General features: G+C 36.9%; 2 protein-coding genes across 3 annotated transcripts; one reads left to right on the top strand and one right to left on the bottom strand.

Moving 5' to 3' along the window:
* The first annotated feature begins 8687 nt into the window (after positions 1-8687).
* LOC132300212 (disease resistance protein RPV1-like) lies at positions 8688-18323 on the top strand. 2 transcript variants are annotated; one of them, XM_059797210.1, is made up of 7 exons: positions 8688-8827; positions 13066-13620; positions 14674-15775; positions 15853-16308; positions 16476-17456; positions 17547-17648; positions 17757-18323. In XM_059797210.1, the coding sequence occupies exons 2-7, from the start codon at positions 13109-13111 to the stop codon at positions 18105-18107; spliced, it is 3504 nt and encodes a 1167-aa protein (XP_059653193.1). In that variant the 5' UTR covers positions 8688-8827; positions 13066-13108; the 3' UTR covers positions 18108-18323. The 2 variants fall into 2 exon arrangements, with proteins under 2 accessions (XP_059653193.1, XP_059653192.1); XM_059797209.1 differs by having other exon boundaries at positions 17547-18322.
* An 11-nt stretch (positions 18324-18334) lies between these two features.
* Positions 18335-20484, bottom strand: LOC132301408 (gamma-glutamyl peptidase 5-like). The gene is made up of 5 exons (XM_059798661.1): positions 20425-20484; positions 19315-19467; positions 19063-19227; positions 19029-19031; positions 18335-18977 (listed from the first exon to the last, which is right to left on the bottom strand). The coding sequence occupies exons 1-5, from the start codon at positions 20482-20484 to the stop codon at positions 18882-18884; spliced, it is 477 nt and encodes a 158-aa protein (XP_059654644.1). The 3' UTR covers positions 18335-18881.
* Between the last annotated feature and the right edge of the window lie 2308 nt (positions 20485-22792).

Genomic DNA, 22792 nt, shown 5'->3' with positions numbered 1-22792 from the left:
TGATAGGGTTTGATGTCATTCTTGGGATGGACTGGTTGTCATCCTTTAGGACAGTTATTGATTGCTTTAGGGGCAGAGTTTCAATGTGTATCCTAGATGGGGATTGTTTCTGTTCTGTGGGAGATCGGTGTGATCTTCTCACTGCTTCGTTTTATGGTTTTAGAGGTCGGGATCGGCAGACGTTCTTCTTGGCTAACCTTTTCGCCAATGATGATGTTGAGTTTTATGAGGTTGATTACCCAGTGGTTGTACGTGATTTTCTAGATGTGTTCCTGGAAGACTTGACACAGTTGCTTCCACATCGAGAGGTGGAGTTTGCTATTAATTTGATGTATGGTACCGCACCGATTTTTATGGCACTGATTGAATTAGAAGAATTGAAGAAGCAATTTAATGATTTGAGGATGAAAGGTTTCATCCGACCAAGTATGTCACCATGAGGCGCACCGATCTTGTTCGCTAAGAAGAAAGATGGTTATTTGAGGTTGTGCTTTGATTACCGGAAGTTAAATTATACCACCATCAAGAACAAGTATCGTTTGCCAAAGATAGATGATTTATTTGATCAATTGAGGGGAGCTAGTAGTTTTTTAAAGATTGACTTAAGGTCAGGCTATTATCAGTTATGGGTTAGGGATGAGGATATCCCAAAGACCACTTTCCGTATACGGCATGGACATTATGAGTTCCTTGTTATGCCTTTTGGTCTAACTAATGCACCAGCGGCATTCATGGACCTAATGAACCGCGTCTTTCACGATTACTTAGACCAGTTTATGGTAGTTTTCGTAGATGACATTCTTTGTGTATTCATGGGCTCAAGAGGAACACGAGGTTCATTTGAGTATAGTATTGCAGATTCTACGGGAGCACCGTTTGTATGCCAAATATAAAAAATGTGAGTTTTGGCTACAAGAGGTGAAGTTTTTGGAACATGTTGTCTCGGAGGTGGAGTGTCAGTTGATCCATCAAAGATTAAAGCAATTTTGAATTGGGAGTGACCCAAGAATGTTTTTGAGATCCAGAGTTTCCTTAGCCTAGCGGGTTATTATCGGAGATTTGTGAAGGATTTTTCCCGTTTGCCATCGCCTATGACTAGATTGACCCAGAAGGGAATCAAATTTACATGGAACGAAGCCTGTAAGTCTTCCTTTTAAGAGTTGAAAATAAGGTTGACTACGGCTCCAATGTTGGTGATACCCAAGTGTGGTTTGGGTTATGTGATTTTTTGCGATACTTCACGTGATGGTTTGGGTTGTGTACTGATGCAGGATGGTAGAGTAGTGGCTTACAGGTCTCGACAGTTGAAGAATTACGAGCTTAACTACCCTACTCATGATTTAAAATTAGCGGCGGTCATGTTTGCCTTGAAGTGTTAGAGACACTATTTTTATGGTCAGAGATTTGAGGTGTTCTCAGACCACAAGAGTCTCAAATACCTTTTCTCCCAAAGGGACTTGAACAGTAGACAGAGACGATAGGTTGAGTTCTTAGAAGACTATAACTTTGATTTGCAGTATCACCCGGGCAAGGCAAATGTGGTAACTGATGACTTAAGCCAGAAATCTCATCGGACTTTAGCTAGTTTAGCTATTTAGAAATGGAAGATGCTTAAGGATTTGGCAGAGATAGGATTGTATTGTTTTAATGATGATGTTGGCAGTGAGTCAGCATTCTTGTTTAGTCTTGTGGCTCAGCCTACTCTTATCGGACGAGTGATTGAGTCACAGAAACAGGATTCGGATTTGGATACTATCCACACTCTGATTTCTGGTGGTGAGACAGTGAAGGATTGGGCCTTACATGCAGATGGAGGTTTACGATTTAGGGGTTTGATAGTTATTCCCATAATTTGTCATGAGGATGTCTTACGGGAGTTTCACACTTCCTGTTTTGCAGTCCATCCAAGTGGTACCAAGATGTATCACAATTTAAAACGTCAGTACTGGTGGAATGGAATGAAGAAGGATGTTGCACAATTTGTGGCTAAGTGCCTTACCTGTCAGCAGGTGAAGGCCGAGAACCAGAGACCAGCTGGTTTATTGCAGCCATTGCCGGTAGCGTAGTGGAAATAGGAGCAGATTGTTATGGATTTTGTGACAGGTCTTCCTAGGTCACGGAGAGGAAATGAAGCCGTATGGGTCATCATTGATAGATTGACCAAGACAGCTTACTTCTTACTTATTAAGGCAACGGATGACGCAAAGGCACTTGGTGTGCTGTACGTGAAAGAAATTATGAGGCTGCACGGAGTTCCAGTATCTATTGTGTCGGATAGGGATGCCATGTTCACTTTGAAGTTCTGGGAAGGACTTCACGCAGCGTTTGGCTCACCGTTGCACTTTAGTACGGCATTCTATCCACGGATAGCCAGTCGGAGTGTACTATCCAGATTTTGGAGGATATGTTTCGGGCATGTGTTCTTGATTTAGGAGGTAGTTGGGAGAATCACCTTCCACTTATTGAGTTTGCCTATAACAACAGTTATCAGGCGAGCATTCAGATGGCTCCATTTGAGGCGTTATATGGCAGACCTTGTAGGTCTCCTGTCTGTTGGACTGAGGTGGTTGAGACAGTCGCCTTAAGACCCGACATTGTACTCGAGACTACCGAGAAGATTAAGTTAATCAGGTAGAGATTGCTTACAGCTCAAAGTCGATAAAAGAGTTATGCGGATAGGCGGAGACGACCGCTATCCTTTGATGTGAGAGACCACGTTTTTCTTCGGGTTTCTCCACAGAAAGGATTGATGAGGGTCGGGAAGAGTGGCAAGTTATCGCCACAATTCATTGGACCTTTTGAGATCTTGGACAAGATAGGAGAGGTTGCCTACAGGCTTGCTTTGCCACCACAGTTGGACAGGGTCCACAATGTTTTCCATGTATCGATGTTACGGAAGTATGAGCCGAATCCGTCTCACATTTTGAGTTGGGTTGATGTGGACATTGATTGAGGATGTTTCCTACGAGAAAGGACTAGTTCAAATCCTTAACACGCGGCAGAAAGTATTAAGGGACAAGACGATACCATTGGTGAAGGTTCTTTGGAGGCATTACGGAGTTGAGGAGGCCACTTGGGAACTTGCAGGAGGTTCGCTCCAAGTATCCAGTGTTGTTTCCTTACCCAAGTATGGTTTGATTTCCGAGACGAAATCCTTTTAAGTTGGGGAGATTGTAATGTTCCTGTTTTTTGCCATTTTTCATTTTTTTCAGAATTTCTGATTTTTGCGAGGGCATTTTTGTCTTTTCTCATTTTGCATGCCGGACACCATGGGGTGTGCCGGGTGTGTCTAAGAGTTAGGTGGAACATTTTCTTGAGTTCAGGACTATTGGAAATGCACTAGTTGCCATATCGGTATTTCTCCGTTTTTCGGACCGAAAAATCCCGGGTGGGACCCGCTACCGAAATTGTTGTGTATAGGGGCTGTGTCATGGGTCCATTTCATATCATGCATATTTATTTTGTGAATAATTGTATGATTGTAAGTTGAATTGTGTGGTTGTAGTTTAATTAGAGCATATGCATATATTTTGTGGTGGAAAAATTTAAAGGTAGGATTTTTAGCGTAGTGGTGAGATCTCCCCCACTCACTTTCCTTTAGTGGCCAAGAGACCATTTCAAGGCCTCATTTTCTCTCTCTATCTCCCGGCTCTCTGTCTCTCTCTTTCTTTTCTCCTTTATTTTCTTTTTCTTTTACTCAATTTTCAAGGCTTGATCTCGCCTAACCTATTTAGAATTTGGTAGTACCTCTTGAAGCAAAGTCGGAGAGCTCGTCGAGGCCGTCAATTTGATAGAAGCCAAGCACCATTTAGCCAACCCTTGGATTTTCAAATTTTTGGGCATAAATTAGGGTTTTTTTGCATTATTTTGAGGTAGGGGTTTCTAATATGCACATTCTTTGATTTTAGTGAGTTAACTTCTCTAAATTTGGCCTTAGCATGCTTAAATTACATAAATATGTTTATGGTTACGAGGGTTTTGTGTATTTAGTGTGATAATTGTATATTATGTAAAAATTGAATTCATATATATATCTATTTAAATTATGGGAAAGAGCATGCTAGATTTAAAATGTCTTGTGCTTCAATGTTGTGTGCTATCAATGTGAGGTTTAGGGACGGCAACAGGGTGGAGTTAGGGTGGAGTTGGCTAAACCCTACTCCGCCCCATTAAAAAATTCGTCATACCAACTCCGCTCCAACTCCGGGACGGGTTTATAATTGGTTTACCATCCCCGCCCCTACTCCGGTAGACAAAATACCGACTTCGCCCTGCATACTCCGTTTAATTGCGGTAAAGTTGAAACTGTTGAATTAATTCCTGGACTTAGAATAGAATACTGAGATTTTGAATCCTTGAAGATTGAATCACGTGCACAATTGTAGAATTTTAGTAAGTAGTGATTTTAACGAATATTTAGTCAAAATATATTAATGGACACTTAAATTAAATATATATGTTATATATATATATATATATATATATATATATATATATATATATATATATATACACACACACACACACACACAATTGGGGTCGGGGCGGGGGTGGGGTAGGGGCATCACTAAATCCGCCCCCGCCCCAAACCCGCTTCGGGTTTTCAATTCTTTTACCATATCCATCTCAAACCCATTTATGGAGCTACCAAATCCGCCCCATTAAGAGTGGAGCGGGGCGAAAACCCAGCGGGTTGGAGGAAATTGCCATCCCTAGTGAGGTTGACCACTTGAAATTTAATGTGTAAATTTTCTTCCAAAGCATGCCTTATATGTTTAAATTGCTATATATGATAAAATTGTTATATGTATGGGAATTGTAAATTGTGTTGGCATTGAAAGACATAAAGCATTCATGCATGACATTGGGCAAGAAATGGGTATAATAATTTGAAAGAAAATGGAAACTTGTTTTTGGGTAATGATTTTGAAAAGGGTTTGCAAAAATCCAGACGTTTAGGAGGTGCCTAGTGGTCTGTGGTGTTAATGTGATCTAGAGGGAATTAGGGAGAGACCCTAGCGTGGTTAAGCTACCTAGGCAGGAACGATGACATGGAGGTGCCATGTGGTCGGGGATAGCTAGACAATCCTTCCCTCGTGACGCCATAGAGGTGTTATGGGTCGGGTTGCATTAACGGTTTGGAACGGTGAAACGGAATTGTTTTAAAAAATGAAGGAGCGACATTGGTATGACATTGCATTTCATTAGCATATATAGTGTATTTGTGATTGGATGACATTTATTTATATACTTGACGTTGTGGTTATTGATGTGCATTCCCTATGGCATGATCCCGCTTACTTTTACCTATTCTTTGCGTGGATTCACGAGGTCATAAAAGGTCTGTCTTAGGCGCCTCCTACTAAGCGTTTAACTCACCCCATTATTTTAACATTTTTCAGGTTCGGGAAAAGAAGTGGTAGACGACAATCCATCACAACTCTAGACTGGATTGGAACTATCATTTTGCTTTCTTTTGTATAGAAGTATGAACTATGTTCTTTTGTAAAGACCAAGTGTAGTTTATATAATGTTGTAGAAACAAATGTTAACCATGGGTTGTAAATTATATGAATTTTTGTTCTTTTGTAAAAGATTATGAAGAATCGTGCATAATCATGTCGCTATCGGACTTAAATGGATATTATGATTTGTATTTCAATGATTTTGCATATGCTTGGATAGGTTTCCTTCAGTTTAAAGTTCTATAGTAGGCTTTTGTTCATTCCCATGTTCATAGCAATCCAACTGCATTTTTTTCAGCTCGCAGGGCCATTTTGGTCGACCGAAATGGGCACTTCGGTCGACCGACCATTCCAATAGCCTCGCTAAAATTTTGGTCACAATCGGCCTACCGGAATAGCCATTTCGGTTAACCGGCACAGGAGTCATTTCGGACGACCAAAGCTCCACTTCGGTCAACCAAAATGCTGCTTCTTTGTGCACTTGTTCCTTCTTTTGGTATGTCTAACCTTGAGCCTTGGGGGGTTGCTTAGAGCTTTCTTGGAACATATTTAAGACGTAAGAATGATGTACCGACACTGGACTTGATGTCATTGACTTAGGTAACTTCGGGTTCGGGTAAGGACCCGGTTAGCGGTTCGGACCTACGAGTTCGAGTCGTTACAAAAAAAAAATATATATATATATATATATATATATATATATATATATATATATATATTATTGTTCAGTGAACAACGATGCCTTGTGCTGTGGTGGAGAAGGATCTGTTGGTCAACTTTGCATGTGCCCGCTGCTTGTCATGCCCCGCTTAATTGTAGGGAGGCTTCGCCACGCCAGGTGACACATTATCGTTGAGAACATCTGCATGGCATTATTGGCACGACATGGCATGACTAAGACAGAGTTTTAGAGTATTTCATCATAATTATGTAGAGAATTATAGAGAGAGTTGGAAGACTATAATATGTTGGAAAGTTTTTGTAAATAGTTGTAGAGAATAGAATATTTATAAATAATAGAGAATTTTGTAGGTAAAATGTCTAAGAAGTTTGACTAGTAAGGAGCATGTCTACAAATAAGGGAGGGAGTTAAAAGCAAGAACTTTAATTAGTCTGTAAGTTTACAATGACAACTTCTTTAAGTTTCTTTTCGGAATGCATTTTGAGTTGCTCACAAATGATTAAATTTGCCCAAAGGCAATGAAAATAAGCAGGTTTCTAATTTATTCATGGTTCCATAAGTTTAATCGATTTTGCAAATTTATTCAACCGCAATAACGTTCTTAGTTCTTCATCCTTTCATGAGTAAAAAAAACCTTTAATGCTAATCCAAAATGTTGCCACCAAGAAGGGTATTCAGTGTGTAATTTTCAAATATATATATATATATATATATATATATATATATATATGAATCGTATTTTAATTGTTTGACTTTTGTATTAAAAATGTTACGACAAATTTTATTTATTTATTTATAATAATGAAATGATTAAACTCTTGATATGTGATGAAACAACCGTAGTTATTTTGTCTGTGTTTACTTGTGATTTATCTTTAAAATTATGAAAGATATGAAAACTCCATGCATGACTAGAGGACGATACACCAGATCGTCAAATTCGGGTTAAATAATTCAGACCATAAAGTCAAATTTAAGTGTTTAATAAGGTGTTTAGCTTTAATAAGTGAATTTCAAAGTAGAGTGCAATTAGTATATTATCATAGAAACTGCCCTTGGTAAATCAACCAGAATAAGCAAAGAACCATCTAATTAATTTCCAAAAATTTATTTAAACATTTTGAAAGTATAATTGTATTTGTTTGTCTGTTCACAAGAGAGATGTGACTTTTTATCTTTTCTTTTTAAAAGTCAAAATGTTATTATTTCAAAATGAAATTGTTAAAATGACCAACAGGCCAGTAGTCTAGCGATATTAAGTCCCTACTTTTCAAAGAGAAATCAGGGATTCAAGCATCAGTGGAGACATGTGTATGTGAGTACCTAATTAAAAAAAAAAAAATTGTTAAAATGTCCAACCCGACACCAATAATTGTGAAAGTACCACCCCATAATTTTGTCACTTTCACGATTGATCGGAGTGTTCGACATTATATCACTACTCATTTAAATATATGTTTCACGGTCGAGTGTCTTCACAGAGTGTCTGATATTGTATTACTACTCATTCAAATTATATGCTTTAGTGACAAAAATCCGAACATTCTATCGAGGTATTTTTTAGGTCACCACAAATATAAAGATGAAATCAACATATAAATATTTCAATATAAGTTTGACATTAAACAAAAAGTACCGTTAGCTGATCAAATTTCAGGTTATAGTCTCCTTAGCTCATAGATTTTTATTCATAACAATTAAGTCAAACCACTTGAAACCATACAGAATAGATTTGAATACGAAACAGCTTAAATTCAATATTTTAGTTGGTCTTTAGTTAATTTCAGGATACTTGACATGATTATCTACATCCATTGTGACTAATGCAGCTCTGCTACATGCTCACTGCCTAAAGACACACCTCTAACCAACTGCCCAAATTAGTTCATATTTACAATTCCATCCCCCAATTCAGTTTTTTTCTTTTTCCTCTTTTTATTTATTTTTTTATTTTTTTATTTTGAAGTTTTCATCATAATCCAACCCTTGAGAAAGCTAATGCAGAATTTCTTCCATGCCTCCCTGTCTGGCTCATGTTTCTACAACCTAGCCTTCACCTCATCAGTAAAAGTATCCTGTAGAGTATATCAATTCATGGCCGTCTGATTCGCGGACTATACCATAATCAGATGGTTGACATACCACGATGAAATTGCACTAGAGACCATAATGTGAATTTCATACTTGAATATATAGTTAATAAGATGTAAGAGAATGTCTTTAGTGTACTCAGGATGACCATAATGTAATTTCCATACTTGAATATCTCAACCCCCGTCATATAAGACCACATCTAAGTTTATTACAAGAACATTAGTACACGCTTCGAACATACTCGGTAACTAATAAGCAAACCCTTTTTTGTGGTAATTATTCAATGCAAGCAGATGCAGTTTTCTTAACACGCACCTCATCACGATGGCATTTTTCAGAAATGTGAAGTATGATTGTCAAATGGGGCACAGCCTTTTTCTCTATGCATGTGCCGACGGTCAATCAGATTGACTTGAAAAAACATAACACCGTGTGGGCCCACTTGCAGGAAGCTTCCTCTCCTGCTACGCTTTTATCCTTCAACTCCTTCCCCCTCTTTCTTACTCCTCTTTGCTTCTCTCATCTATCTCTTCATCACTGAACATAACAAATTCATTCTTTCAGTGGAAGATTTTGCTAATTACAGGTAACTCTTTTACAATTGAACACCCATTGCTCAATATTTTAAGTTTATTACATGGATCATTTATCAATTTTTTATTTTCTATGTTCTATTTCCGTTGAATTTGTTGTTCCAAGTGTATGCATCTATGAGAAAAGCTAAAGCCACATATAAAAGTGTAGCCTGAATAAAAGTAGGTATGGTTTCTTTGTTATTAATGTGATTTCTTGGTATATTTGTCTTTCTCTGTCAGATCAAGCATTGAATCTGTTCTAAAAGTTTAAGGTAGTAGGAATTAGCCATTCATAAATTTAATGTAAATATGATTAAAACTGAATATATATATTTAGTAAAACTGATAACATATAAGGAGATTTAATAAATATCGAAGGACAAGAAATACCAAAAGATTTTATATTTCTTTTAACCTAGGCTCAATTCTTTAATTGGTTGCAAAGTTGAAGAGTGGTTAGGGTGTATTGTATGTGTGATTCAACTGTCTGTGAGGAAAAAATATTTTATTGTGTTATTTGCCACGAAATCCCAAGAAAAAATAATAATAATAATAAAAATAAAAATAAAAATAAAAAAAAAATATCATACCAAGGCACTAATATAACACAGCCAGTAACAAAGCATGACCAAGAAATAATCAAAGGCCTGAACAGTACAAACGCGCACCCAATAACCATACTTACATATGAATTTTACATGAGAAAGGCGAGGAAGTTTTTACTTATCTATAGACCTCAAAATGGTTTCATTGAGAGTCTCTCAATACAACGGTGAGATTGTGAGCTCAATAAGAACATCTTCATGATAGACTTTGTCTTTTACATACATTAGAAACATAAACAACCATTAGCACATAATTACATATACAAGAAATGTTAACTACCATCTGCTCTAAAAGCTTAAGTTATTAGAGAGGGTGTAACTTTAATATTTAAATCCTTCAACATGCCTTCTCTCGTGTAGTCTTCTTTTGGTTCAACATATGTTTTTCAATTTTTTAATTAGGGTGACGGTGAGGTTTAATCTCAAGACCTTTGGATACCATGTTGAAAATATAAAAAATTGTAGCGAGAAATCAATCATGAAGAACGCAAGAATATACGTGGTTCAGCCACTACGACCTACATCCACGGCACACAAAGGCCAGAGGCTACATCACTTTTATTATTTTCTCTCTTAATATTGTTTACATTCAGCACCTTTATTTATAGGTGAAATAATACAATTGTTAAATATGAAAAATATATTGATGAACAATTCTTAAAATCAATCCCATATTTTCTATCAAGAGCACTTTATCAAGCCTTCCCACTTATTTTCTTTCTTTGTTCCAAATTTCATGCTCCGTTGCTGATAGAATCGAACAAATTCAAAGGAATTTTCTTTGGGGAGGTAGGGGAGATGAGTTCAAGTATCATTTTGTTAGATGGGAGCAAGTTTGCAAGCCTATAAACTTTGTATCATTCGCTCTCTTTTTTGTTATGTGAACAGAAGTTCGTGTTCCTCTTCTGTTGATTTAATTTCTTTTCTAGATTCTTTGGGGCCTTGAACCCCGGTTCCTTTGTCCACGGGACGCGTTCCCCTATTGAACGCCATTTTTAATTTATTATTACTTATCAAAAAAAAAAAAAAAAAATCAATCCCATAAATCATTCCATTTAATATTCTATCATAGGCTAAAATAACTCCTATGATATTCTCCAATACCCCCCCCCCCCCCCCCCCCCCTCTCTCAAGTTGGTATACGGAGATTTTAACTTGAGTGTCCAAGTTGAAACTAAATGCGAAGTTGTCGAGAGTTCGAGACGATTTGACCCAGAGATTTGAGACGAGTTGATCTGGAGATTTGAGACGAGTTGATCCGGAGATCCATGACGAGTATAGTATAGAGTAGGTAATGATAAACCTGTTCTGATATCATGTTAACTATCATCTATCTACTTAAAAAGCTTAAGCTATTAGAGAGGGTGTAACTTTAATATTTAAATCCTTCAACAAGGAACATGTCGCAAATATTCTTGTAGGCCAAAGAAGGTGTGAGTTGCACAATGCGGAATAATTGTGGAATATAATATGGATAAGCAACCTAGAGGGGAGTGAATAGGTTCAACTTACTCTTTTATCCGATTTTTGCTTAAATTAAATTTACCAAAATAAAAGTAAATGAATCAAATCACAAAGCAAAAATAAATGCAAGTAAAGTTGAGTGACACCGGATTTTAGCTAGGAAACCAATTGGAAAACCTCGAGAATTTTTGCATTGTCCCGAGCGTAAACAATCCACTATGTTTGAAGCAAAGTATACCGAACTTTTACTCAGGTTCACACCCCTTCACTCTACTAAGACCCAACTTGTTGAATGCCCCTGGCTTTGCGACTCCCCTTGTTCAATAGCTCTCGACTTCAGGCTTACTCCTTGAACCTTGTAAAAGGATTGTTGGTAGATCAACAACACTCCGCGAATGCCTTAACCCCTTCAAAATGTGATCGACCTTCAAATCAGATTACGATGTAGAAGGAATGAATTCTGCTTGTCTCTGATCGATATTGATGATTTCTTCAAACTCATACTTCGATCAGAATAAGAACAACACCCTAAATCACTCGTGTGTATATAGTGTGTATGCTTTCAATGAAATATACTGAAAAAACTCACAAAGATGGCTCTTAATTAAAATAGAATTTTGTATGCAAAAAGCCGTGTAACCCTAAGTGAGAAAAATATGTTTTTATAGAGTTTTAAAAATCTAATTAAACTTGGAAAAGAAGTTAATTTCGTGCATGACAATATAGCAAAAGTCTACCCAAAATAGTAAGCCAAAACAGAGTAGGAAATATAGTTACCAAAACTGTCTGCTCGCCTTGAACAGTTTCAGGATTGAACTGGTTCAAGTGGGGCTGAACCGGTTCAAGTTGCCCAGACTTGAACGTTGCTAAAAAACTTCCAAAAGTTGAACCAGTTCAAGTTAGGCAGAATGAAAATTTTCTAAAAACCTTAATTTTGAAACCATGCATTTGTTCTCACACTCACTTACCTTCCTAATGTGTTGTTCTAATCATCACGGATTGTATCGAAGTATAAACACGATCACTTCTTTAATTCCGCTTCCAATTTGAATGTTGACAAATCGAACCAAAACTTTACAACTCGATCGGAATCGTTTTGACGACGAAATTTGCCAATTACAAATTTATATATCTCACAGAATGGTCTCAAACAGCACAGTAATCTTTGATTGGGCACTTGAATCTCTTGCCCCATCTGTATGAAAGAAGTGAAGAAATTTGTAGTGATAACATGGCTTGTACAGTTAAGGGAACACTTCCTATCACATAAAAAATAAATAAGAAAGAGTTAATAACACAATAAAAAATTGAAATGAAAATTTTTAAAGCCTGGGAGCACCGAATTGGCCCATTGGAATTGGAGGAATTTAGTTCAAAGTTTCCAAAACACAACATAATAGTTATTACCTAGTCATGCTTGATGAGAGGGAATATTTGTCAGTTAAGAAATAAAACGTTCATAAAATGAGCATTGGTTTTTTTCTCATTGGCAAGAAACTCACAATCCCAATTGCCCCTACGGGAACTAGAACCCTCGCTTCTCATTTTGAGAGGTAAAGGAGATATCATTAGGCTACAACGCCCTTGGTAAATGAGCATTGTTGAAATGTGTATGTTGGGATGGATGGATGTCAACACAAAGAAGGACAAAAATGGAAATGAAAATAACATCAGTTGGAGATAAAATTAGAGAAAATCTACTAACATGGTTTTAATAATGTGCAGCAAAGACCAACAGCTGCACTAGAGAGGAAAAGTAATGCTCTCCATCGATGGCAATGATAGAGAAAAGAAGACAAAACTGATATGGGTTCATGTAGTAAGAAAGTTATGATAGTGTGTAGTTTCATTGAAGTTATAATTAGGCCTAGAAAGAGAAAATGGTGAAATGAGATTCATGTAGCATACATCAAATAATTGAGATGAAATTTTGTTAAGTTGAGTTGTGCTAAAACCTTTTTGAAGCCACTTTGAAGCATTTTGTTTCTGGATTTTTTGTTACGTGTGTTCCCATTTAACCCTTGCCTCATCTGCAATTCATTAATGCCCATCCTTTAGCATTTCCTTATGTACTTTGGTTTGCATATGAGATTTAATTGACTTCGTTTATTTGAGTACATAATATTGTTGGTTTATTTTTTTATTGACACCATACACAAATATTGGTTGTGCCTGTACAGATTACATATATCCTTGTTCATTGATCTCTTAGAGGGTTGTTCAATGCCTGCTATGGGAACCCAAGAAGCCTCCTCAAGTCGATGTTCTTATCACGTGTTCCTGAGTTTTAGAGGTGAAGACACCCGGAATACTTTTACTGATCATCTTTATACAGCTCTACTACATGCAGGAATGCGCACATTTAGGGATGATGATGGACTGGAGAGAGGACAGAATATCACCCTAGAACTAAATAAGGCAATCCAAGAGTCGAGAATTTCAATAATTGTCTTCTCAAAAGACTATGCATCATCAAGATGGTGTCTTGATGAGCTTTTGAATATCCTTGAGCACAAGAAGACTGCTGGTCATATGATTCTGCCTGTCTTCTATCATGTGGATCCATCCCATGTAAGAAAGCAGACAGGGAGTTTTGCTGAAGCATTTGCCACACACGAAGAGCGATTTAAGGCAGAGACAGAAGAAAGAAAAGAGGCAGGGTTGGAGAGGATAAAGAGGTGGAAGGCAGCTTTGAGAGAAGTTGCAGATTTGGCAGGGATGGTTATTAAAGATGGGTAATTTAATTGAAGAGTTAATAGTGTTGATTGAATACTTTCAATTTATTCTTGCCATTAGATGCTAATTTTACCCAGTATCCACGTTATTTCTTAATGCTAATGTTTTAAACTAGTTGAAATGTATTGACACATTAATAATACTATCTATATATTATTTATCAAAATGTTTTATGAATTTATATATATAGTTTTAGCCAAATTATCAATACAATAAGAAAGACACCATCCAAAACTGAGTGAATAATTCAAGTAGATGCAGAAGATTTGCTATCCAATATGCATATGATATAAAAATGGGATGTTATATTACTGTCCTATTTGAGAATTTCTGGTATAGTGGTTTCGAAATACTGGATGTTGAGTCTAGAGACTTATTATGTGAGACTGCTTAGATTTTACTAATAATCTGAGTTTATTGACCACAGATATAGAGATTTGATGATAAGAAGATTATAAGAAGATTTCTATTCAAAAGGTTTGAAATAGAAGGAAAGAGAAAAGATGGACTGCACATGAAAGGGCTAAAAATAATTACACATTTAATCATTTTTATTTTATAACTCAAGTTGTGTGAAGGTTACAATTATGTAGAATACAAATTATAAACATAACTGGAATTAAGATACAAAGAAGTATAGCAGGGTACGAGTTTAAAGTGCTTAAAGAATAAATTCAGCCGTTACAAAAGTTCTGGAAATAAGTGGATGAAGCCAAAAGAATGGAAATAGGATTGTGGACAACTTGAATCCCTTTTCATGAACTTTCTTATTTGAACATGCTCATCTTTTTCTTATCTTTTTTCTTTCATATATCCATAACATAACCTATGTAATTCTGTCAATTCGAGATTGTCATAATACTAGGCAGTCTATATGTTTGTATATGAGTCTCATAATACTAGGCAGTCTATATGTTTGTATATGAGTCGTAAAGGCCAAAATTGAAAACCATATAATTTGTATTATTTTATTGTTATAATCATCATTTGTTGTTTCATTTTAACAGATGATGTTTTTAATGGGCTTTTTCCATTTCCATTGCAATTTGTAGGCAGGAGGCAAGTTTTATTCAAAAAATTGTTAAAGAGATTGGGAACAAATTGAATCGCAGGGTCTTGAGTGTTTGTCCACACCCAATTGGAATAGATTCTCGTGTAAAAGACATTAATTTGTGGATACAAGATGGATCGACGGATGTTGGCATAGTGACGATATGTGGAATTGGTGGAATTGGGAAGACGACCATCGCCAAAACTGTCTATAACCTAAACTTCGACAGATTTGAAGGTAGCAGCTTCCTTGCAAATATTAGAGAAATATCAGAACAACCCAATGGTTTGGTTAGGTTACAAAAGCAACTTCTTTCAGATATTCTAAGGGGGAGAAAAGAAAAAATTAGCAGTGTTGACGAAGGAATCATTAAGATTAGAGATGCTATTTGCAGTAAAAGAGTCTTAATTGTTCTTGATGATGTGGATCAATTAGACCAATTAAATGCACTACTCATCATGCGAGATTGGTTTTATCCAGGAAGTAAAATTATCCTAACAACTAGACGTGAGCAATTGCTGAAGGCACATGAACTGTGTAAGATGCACAAAGTTAAGGAATTCAATGATGATGAATCATTTCAGCTCTTCTGTTGGCATGCCTTTGGACAAGACCATCCCATTGAAGTTTACTTGGAGAAGTCAAAAAGGGTCGTACAGTATTGCGGAGGGCTTCCTTTAGCTCTTCAAGTGTTGGGTTCTTCCCTATCCGGCAGACCTGTAGATGTGTGGGAAAGTACATTAAAGAAATTGGAAGTTATTCCTAACAGTCAGATCCTAAAGAAACTTAAAATAAGCTTTGATTCTTTACAAGATGACGATGACAGAAATGTGTTCCTTGACATTGCTTGTTTCTTTGTTGGAAAGGATAAAGATTTCATAATTACAATACTAGATGGGTGTGATTTCTACCCAAAAGTTGGAATTCACAATCTCATTGATAGATGCCTCATAGCTATCGATGAAAATAACAAGTTGACAATGCATCAGTTGCTTCGGGACATGGGGAGAGAAATCATACGCCAAGAATCACCCAAGGAACCTGGGAAACGCAGCAGATTGTGGCATCACAAGGACGCCTTTAGCGTATTAAATGACAAAACTGTAAGAAATATGCTTCTCATGATGTGTATTTGTATATTTTTTAGTTGGTGTGCTTACTTTTCAAGTCCTCTTATCAGGGAACAGATTCCGTTGAAGGCGTCACTCTCAACTTGAATGCATCTAAGGAAGATTGGTCCAGGAAGAAATTCTTTGGTTTAGATAATGCAAAAAGACACCATTCAGAAGATTTTCTTGACAAACCAACTTTACTTTCCGAAAACAATTCATTGAAGCAGCGTCGTCTAGGCTTCTTCTCTTGGCTCCCTATAAATTCTGCCTCAACGATATCGAATTCCACATCAAATGAAGTAGATTTGCACATTGATGCATTTTCAAGAATGCCCAGATTAAGACTACTCCAGCTAAATAATGCAAGGCTCAAAGGAGACTATGAAGAATTCCCTAGGAAGTTGAAATGGTTGTGTTGGCGTGGGTTCCCTTTAGAATCTATACCCAGTGGCCTTCATCTGGAGAGTCTGGTTGCCCTTGACATGCGCAATAGCAGCTTGAAACAAGCTTGGAATGGAAACAAGGTATGATACTAACTATTTTCCTTTACCTTTTTTTTTTTTTTTCTTCTTTGGTGATTAATATCAATATTCATTTAAACTCATTTCTAAATGGGCCATTGCGTGTTGCATTGGTAAAGTGCTTGGGATGTCAAGTGTGTTTCACTAATATTTTGTATCTTCTTAAGCAGTTGCTCGGATCGTTGAAAATTCTTAATCTCAGCCATTCTCATGCTCTTTCCAACACGCCTGACTTCTCACAATTCCCTAATCTAGAAAGATTGATTCTTAAAAATTGCATAAATTTGATTGAGATTCATGAATCAATTGAGGAATTAGGGAGACTAGTTCTGTTGAATCTAAAAGGTTGCAAAAATCTTAGGAAGCTTCCATCGAAAATTGGCCAGCTAAAATCTCTTCAAATACTCATTGTATCTCATTGTTCAAAGCTTGAGAAATTGGCTACTCTCCCTGCAGTTGGGATTGGCATAAATCAACCACCCTCCATGACTACTGGGGTAAGTACAGTGCTGGGCGAGATGGAGTCTTTGAAAATGCTCCCTGCAGATGGGATTGGCATAAATCAATCACCCTCCATGACTACTGGGGTAAGATCATGGCCTTCACACTTCCGGGATTGGCTATTGGGACCAAGAAGAAGTCCAGAATCGATCAGCTTTTCGTTGTGTTCTTTACCTCGCTCATTATCAAGTTTGAGTCTTGTTGGCTGCAACCTATCAAATGATGATATTCCAAACGATCTTGGCAGCCTATCCCTGTTGAAGTACTTGAATCTAAGTGAAAACCCAATCTGTAGCCTTCCAGAGAGCGTCAAGTGTCTCACTGTGCTCCAGGAACTCTATCTAAACAAATGCAAAACACTCCAGATACTTCCAGAGCTTCCAATGAGTTTATCGAGGTTGCATTTATACGGATGCAGGTCATTGGAAATGATAACAAATGTACCAAACCTGTTGGATTCTCTTGATTTGTTTATAAAAGACTGTTACAAACTAAGTGAGGTTCAGGGGTTGTTCAAGTTAGAACCCATTGGAAACTTTGATGAAGTAATGATCAACAATTTGGGCTTGTCCAACTTGGAATTCCTGAGAAACATTGAAGTGTGGTTGCTCAATAACATGACGAAAACTATAAGAAAAGTTCCCCTTCAGGTGAGTTCTCTCTCTCTCTCTCTCTCTCTCTCTCACACACGCACACACTCGTATTCGTAAGAGTTAAAAGTGATGATTTCGATGGTGTAGGGACTGTATGAAATGGGTATATTTAGCACTTTTCTCCCTGGTAGTGAAGTTGCAGCAGGCTGGTACAGCATTAAGAGCACGGAACCTGAAATATGTTTTAAGGTACCTTCATATCCTAATTTGAAGATCCAAGTCTTGAATGTATGTGTTGTCTATGCACAAACTGATGAACATTCTTGGCATTCTATGGATGGTTATTGGCGTGATGAGTTTTGGATGATTAGAGTGAGTAATAGGACAAAGGATGTGAAGTGGACATACAGCCCAACATTCATGGGCCTTCCAGTTGAGGGCCAGGAGATGGTATGGTTAAGCCATTGGAATTTTGTGAATCAATTGATGGAAGCTGGTGATGAAGTGAATATTTCATTGGTTTTTTTGAATTTTGGTAATAATCTCAAGCTAAAGGAGTTTGGAATCCAATTTGTGTTGGAGGAAGAAGAGAAGGTTACCCCATACACAGATTTGTCAGTGTACAAGGTGAAGGGATACACAGGTTCCTACTTCCTTTCTCATCATTGTTTTGGCCTCCGGTACCGCAGAAGGCTTCTTTTCATATAGAGCCTCCGGTACTGCATTTGTGTTTATATTGATGACTTTTTATATATTTAACACTCCGACTATGGAGAGATTAAATTCCCCCACCGACTTCTTAAAAAATTCTCAAAAATAGTCATTTACCGGGCTAAAGTTTAAAAAGGCTCGATAGATTTTCTTTTTTCCTGTAATTTACAGAGTAAACTTAAAACTAGAGGATGACAACAGAAAATATTTTGAATATTTTCTTTTTTCCTTTTTTCCAAAAGTCAAATTGTTCTTGATATAAAATGAAAATGTCAAAATACTCAACCAGACACACCTCCACAATCTTTGTCACTATCACAGTCCGGTCGGACATTGTGTCACTCTCACGGTCTGGTCCGATCGGAGTGTCGGACATTGTATCACTATTTCTCTCAAATCAGAAAGAGTGAGTGTGGGACATTTCACGTTATAATCTCCTTAGCTCATAGATTTTTATTCATAACAATTAAGTCAACCACTTGAAACCATACACAAGAGATTTGAATGGGAAACAACTTAAATTCAATAATTTAGTTGGCCTTTTGTCAATTTCAGGATACCCGAAATGATTACATCTAAGGATGATTAAAGTTCCACATCCATTGTGCCTAATGCAGCTCTGCTACATGCTCACTGCCTAAAGACGCATCAAACCAACTGCCCAAATTAGTTCATATTTACAATTCCATCCCCCAATTCTTTTTTTTTTTTCTTTTCTTTTTCCTTTTTTTATATTTTATATTTTTTTCTTTTGAAGGTTTTCATCACAATCTAACCCTTGAGAAAGCTGATGCACAATTTCTTCCATGCCTCCCTGTCTGGCTCATGTTTCTCCACCCTAGCCTTCATCTCATCAGCAAAAGCACCCTGCATATTATAAAACACACGAGTATATCAATTCACGGCCGTCTGATTCACGGTCTATACCATAATCCGATGGTTGACATAGCACGATGAAATTGCGCTGGAGAAGACGGTCGATAAGGTGCAAAAGAATGTCCTTGGTGTACTCAGGATGACCCTGGATGCCCATAATGTGATCACCATACCTGAACATCTCAACCCCCGTCTTTTCCGACCACCCGATTACCTCTGCTTTGGGTGGCAGTTCCCACACCTAGTGTATTACAAGTACGTTAGTTTGGAACATTTTCACAATTTGAAGTAACTATTCAATGAAAGCAGAAGTTTTCTTAACATGCACCTCATCGCGATGGCATTCAATCACCGGTAGCAGAGCAGGCACTTTCAGAGATGTGAAGAGCTTCGACGATGATGACAAATGAACGGTTGTAACACCGATGTCCCAACCAGAGGTGTTCCGGCCTATCTTTCCCCCCAATGCACGGCTCAATATCTATATAATCACCTCTTTCAAATATCATAACAAGTTGTTTTCAACAACAAAGTTCTATTTCTATTAAACAAAAACATTTTGTTGCTTCTGAAACATTTCACATACAATAGTGTATGTAACACTGCAAATAACAAAACAAGTACTGCACCAAAGTCAACCAACATTGTGATTAAGGCTATGCAATTATTTTGGCTCTACTTGATAACAATTCATTAGTCAAATAAACACACACATACGTGTATATACACACACAATGACAGATATATATCAATAATTCACTTTCATACAGTTGGCAGGTAGTGTGGTCCCTAAGTGGTTGTATTCCAGAAAGACATGTTACCAATAAATGCCCAGGAAATATCAAATTTAGTTACATTGTATACCTAAAAATGTCATATGATAGGCATGGTTCTATTGTTAGCTTGTTACTTAAAAATGATATCTTATTATGTGAGATGACATATATTTGAAAAGCAAATCAGGAACAAAGGGTTAGCGTCCTTATCTTACTCACATTATTGGGGGACAAAAATATAATGCACACGACGTGTGTTGAATATGACAATAAAATCTTGAGGTTACAACACTAATTACCCAACAAGGGTGTTGGTTAATTAACCAAATCATGTGTATAATATAATATACATATATACAGAGATGGAAAGACGTTTATTCAACTCTTCGAGATATGAAAATAGCAAAACTTCATCTACACACAAACACACCATGCAAATATGCGTGTTGAAAAAAATACTTTGTTGTGTTGAATTTACGTAAATGTCAAAGAGTAATGCTAGAACCAAAGCCGTTGGTCAAAATTGTGTATACAAACGTAAATATGCGTGTTGAAAAAAAATATATACTTTGTTGAGTTGAGTTTACGTTAATGTCAAAGAGTAATACTAGAACCGACTTTATATAAGGGTTAATTTTCATACCCTAAGTCCAAAATAAGACCAAACCATTTGTTCGATAAGAACTGGCAGCCATCAATTTTGGAGCAACCGAGCTCCTCATCTACTTAGGCCAAAACTCACACAAACATCCCATACTCGACTGTGTAAACGCACATAAACACATACATATATAAATACCGTACCCCAATCATGATACAATCGTGTCCCTTCCTTTAAAAAAATTTGAACACCCCGTCTTCCATAAGAAAAAAAAAATTGATTGCATAAACCAAACTGAAATGACCATCACAATACCATACAAACACATTTGCACATACCGTGCTCACTACTTGCTATATTAACATTTAAATTAGAACTGCACACACCATGCCTACCACTTTTTATCACCATATTCTTCATATTTGTCATCATATTAAAATTAACATGATTTCTATCATCATCATGGCAATAGTACGCATTATTTTAAACACATTAACATGTGATCACATAAGCAAATAAGCAAGTACGCAAGTAAGCATGCTTTTCAAAACCGTAAACACAAAAGCAACTAAGCAAGTAAGCGTACTTCTCAAAACGATAAACATTTTAACATGCAATGCATCTAAATCAGCTCAAGTCATTCTTAGGTCAACCCTACCTGTCGTCCTTAATTAGGTTTTCGAACCTAAAGTTCTCATACCAAATTTGTAACGACCCAAATTCACTGGATTCGGATCATTAAACGGGTCATTACCCAACCCAAAATCATCCAAGGATAATATGGTCCTTTCACGTTAAATTTGTATATTAAAGTCCAACAAGGACAAATGGTCATTTGTCACAATTCTAATGGTCTGAGACTCAAAGGGTAAAATAGTCATTTATTTGTACCACGTAATAAATAAGATAAAGTCCGGGGCAATATAGTCAGTCCCATGATTAAAATATAATTATTATATTTTATTGGACCTTACAATGTGTAACAATACACTTTAGTGATTGGTCAAGGGCAAAATGGGAAAATAAATCACAAATGTTTAGTACACAGGAACCGGTCGACGTATGGGGAGTTACACGTCAACTGGTTTGGGACGTGTACAGTGACATTGCCCACTGCCAAGATACCGGTCGACGTGTACGTGGTAGGCTACACGTCGACTGGTTCAGGACATATACAGTGAAAAAGCTACTGCCAAGATACCAGTCGACGTGTGGGATGCTACACGTCGACTAGTTCAGGTGTTTCAGTCGACATATGGAGTTTTACGTCGACTGGTTTGAGTTATCCACACTCAATTACTCACTGTCTAAAGAAAACCAAAATACACCAACATTTGATAACCAACCACTCACGCCACTACACTCACATACATATTTAATTACATTTTAACACTTAATACAATGACAACAGTGATAACATAATTTGACACACGTTACTAAAAATACACTAAAGGATTTAGTGTGATTAAAACTTAATTACATTTTCCCAATGACCATACACAAAAATGAACCCAATTACATCACTTGTTGCAAAATAATACATTTTTAGTCAACACTTTACAAAATTAAACCCAAATACAAAAGATAGCAAAAGAGACATTTTCCTACTCCAAGCTAAGGCTATGGTGGATTGACGTATGTCACTTCTTTTTCCGAACCTGAAAATGTTAAAATAATAGGGTGAGCTAAACGCTCAGTAGAAAGTGTCTAAGACACACTTCTCATACCCCGTGAATCCACGTAAGGAATAGGTAAAAGAAAACGGAATCATAACATAGGGGTGCATGGCAACAACTACAACAACAAGTATATAACCATTGTCACCCAAACATATACACACCATATATTCTAATGAAGTGCAATGTCATGCAAATGTCGCTCCCTATATCCAGGAAACATTTCCGTTTCAACATTCAAACCGTTAGTGTAATCCGACCCAAGGCACCTCCAAGGCGTCACGAAAGGAGGATTGACTAACTATCCAAGACCACAAGGCACCTCCAAGGTGTGGCATCCGGCCTAATTAGTTCAACCATACTCCCTTCTAGACTACACCAGTATCACGGACCACTGGGCGCCTCCTAGGCATCCGGTTTCGCAAACACCTTTAGAAAATAATTTCCCAAAACAATTTCGTTCGTTTTAAAACACTTTTTCCCCCTTTTTCTTTCCCACTGAATGTATGAATGCTTCATGCTTCAATTCAATCATAAGAGTTTACACATGCTTTTATAATTAAATCACTAAAATACACTACTTATGCTTTCATTTCACATTTTTTTAACATTTCGAGCATATATCACAAAATTTCATTTCACATAAGCATGCTTAAGCATAATATATCAAATAACACCATGTCAAAACTTCATACATGGCATTTAAACAATTTTCAAGAATTTATACTAATTAAACATGCAATTCAACAATTT

Source organism: Cornus florida, unplaced genomic scaffold (genome assembly GCF_030987335.1).
Source record: "Cornus florida cultivar Cherokee Brave unplaced genomic scaffold, ASM3098733v1 CherokeeBrave_3.0.0_Hap2_Chr03, whole genome shotgun sequence".
In the NCBI taxonomy this organism is placed as follows: domain Eukaryota; kingdom Viridiplantae; phylum Streptophyta; class Magnoliopsida; order Cornales; family Cornaceae; genus Cornus; species Cornus florida.
This window is presented reverse-complemented; position numbering and strand designations above follow the sequence as displayed.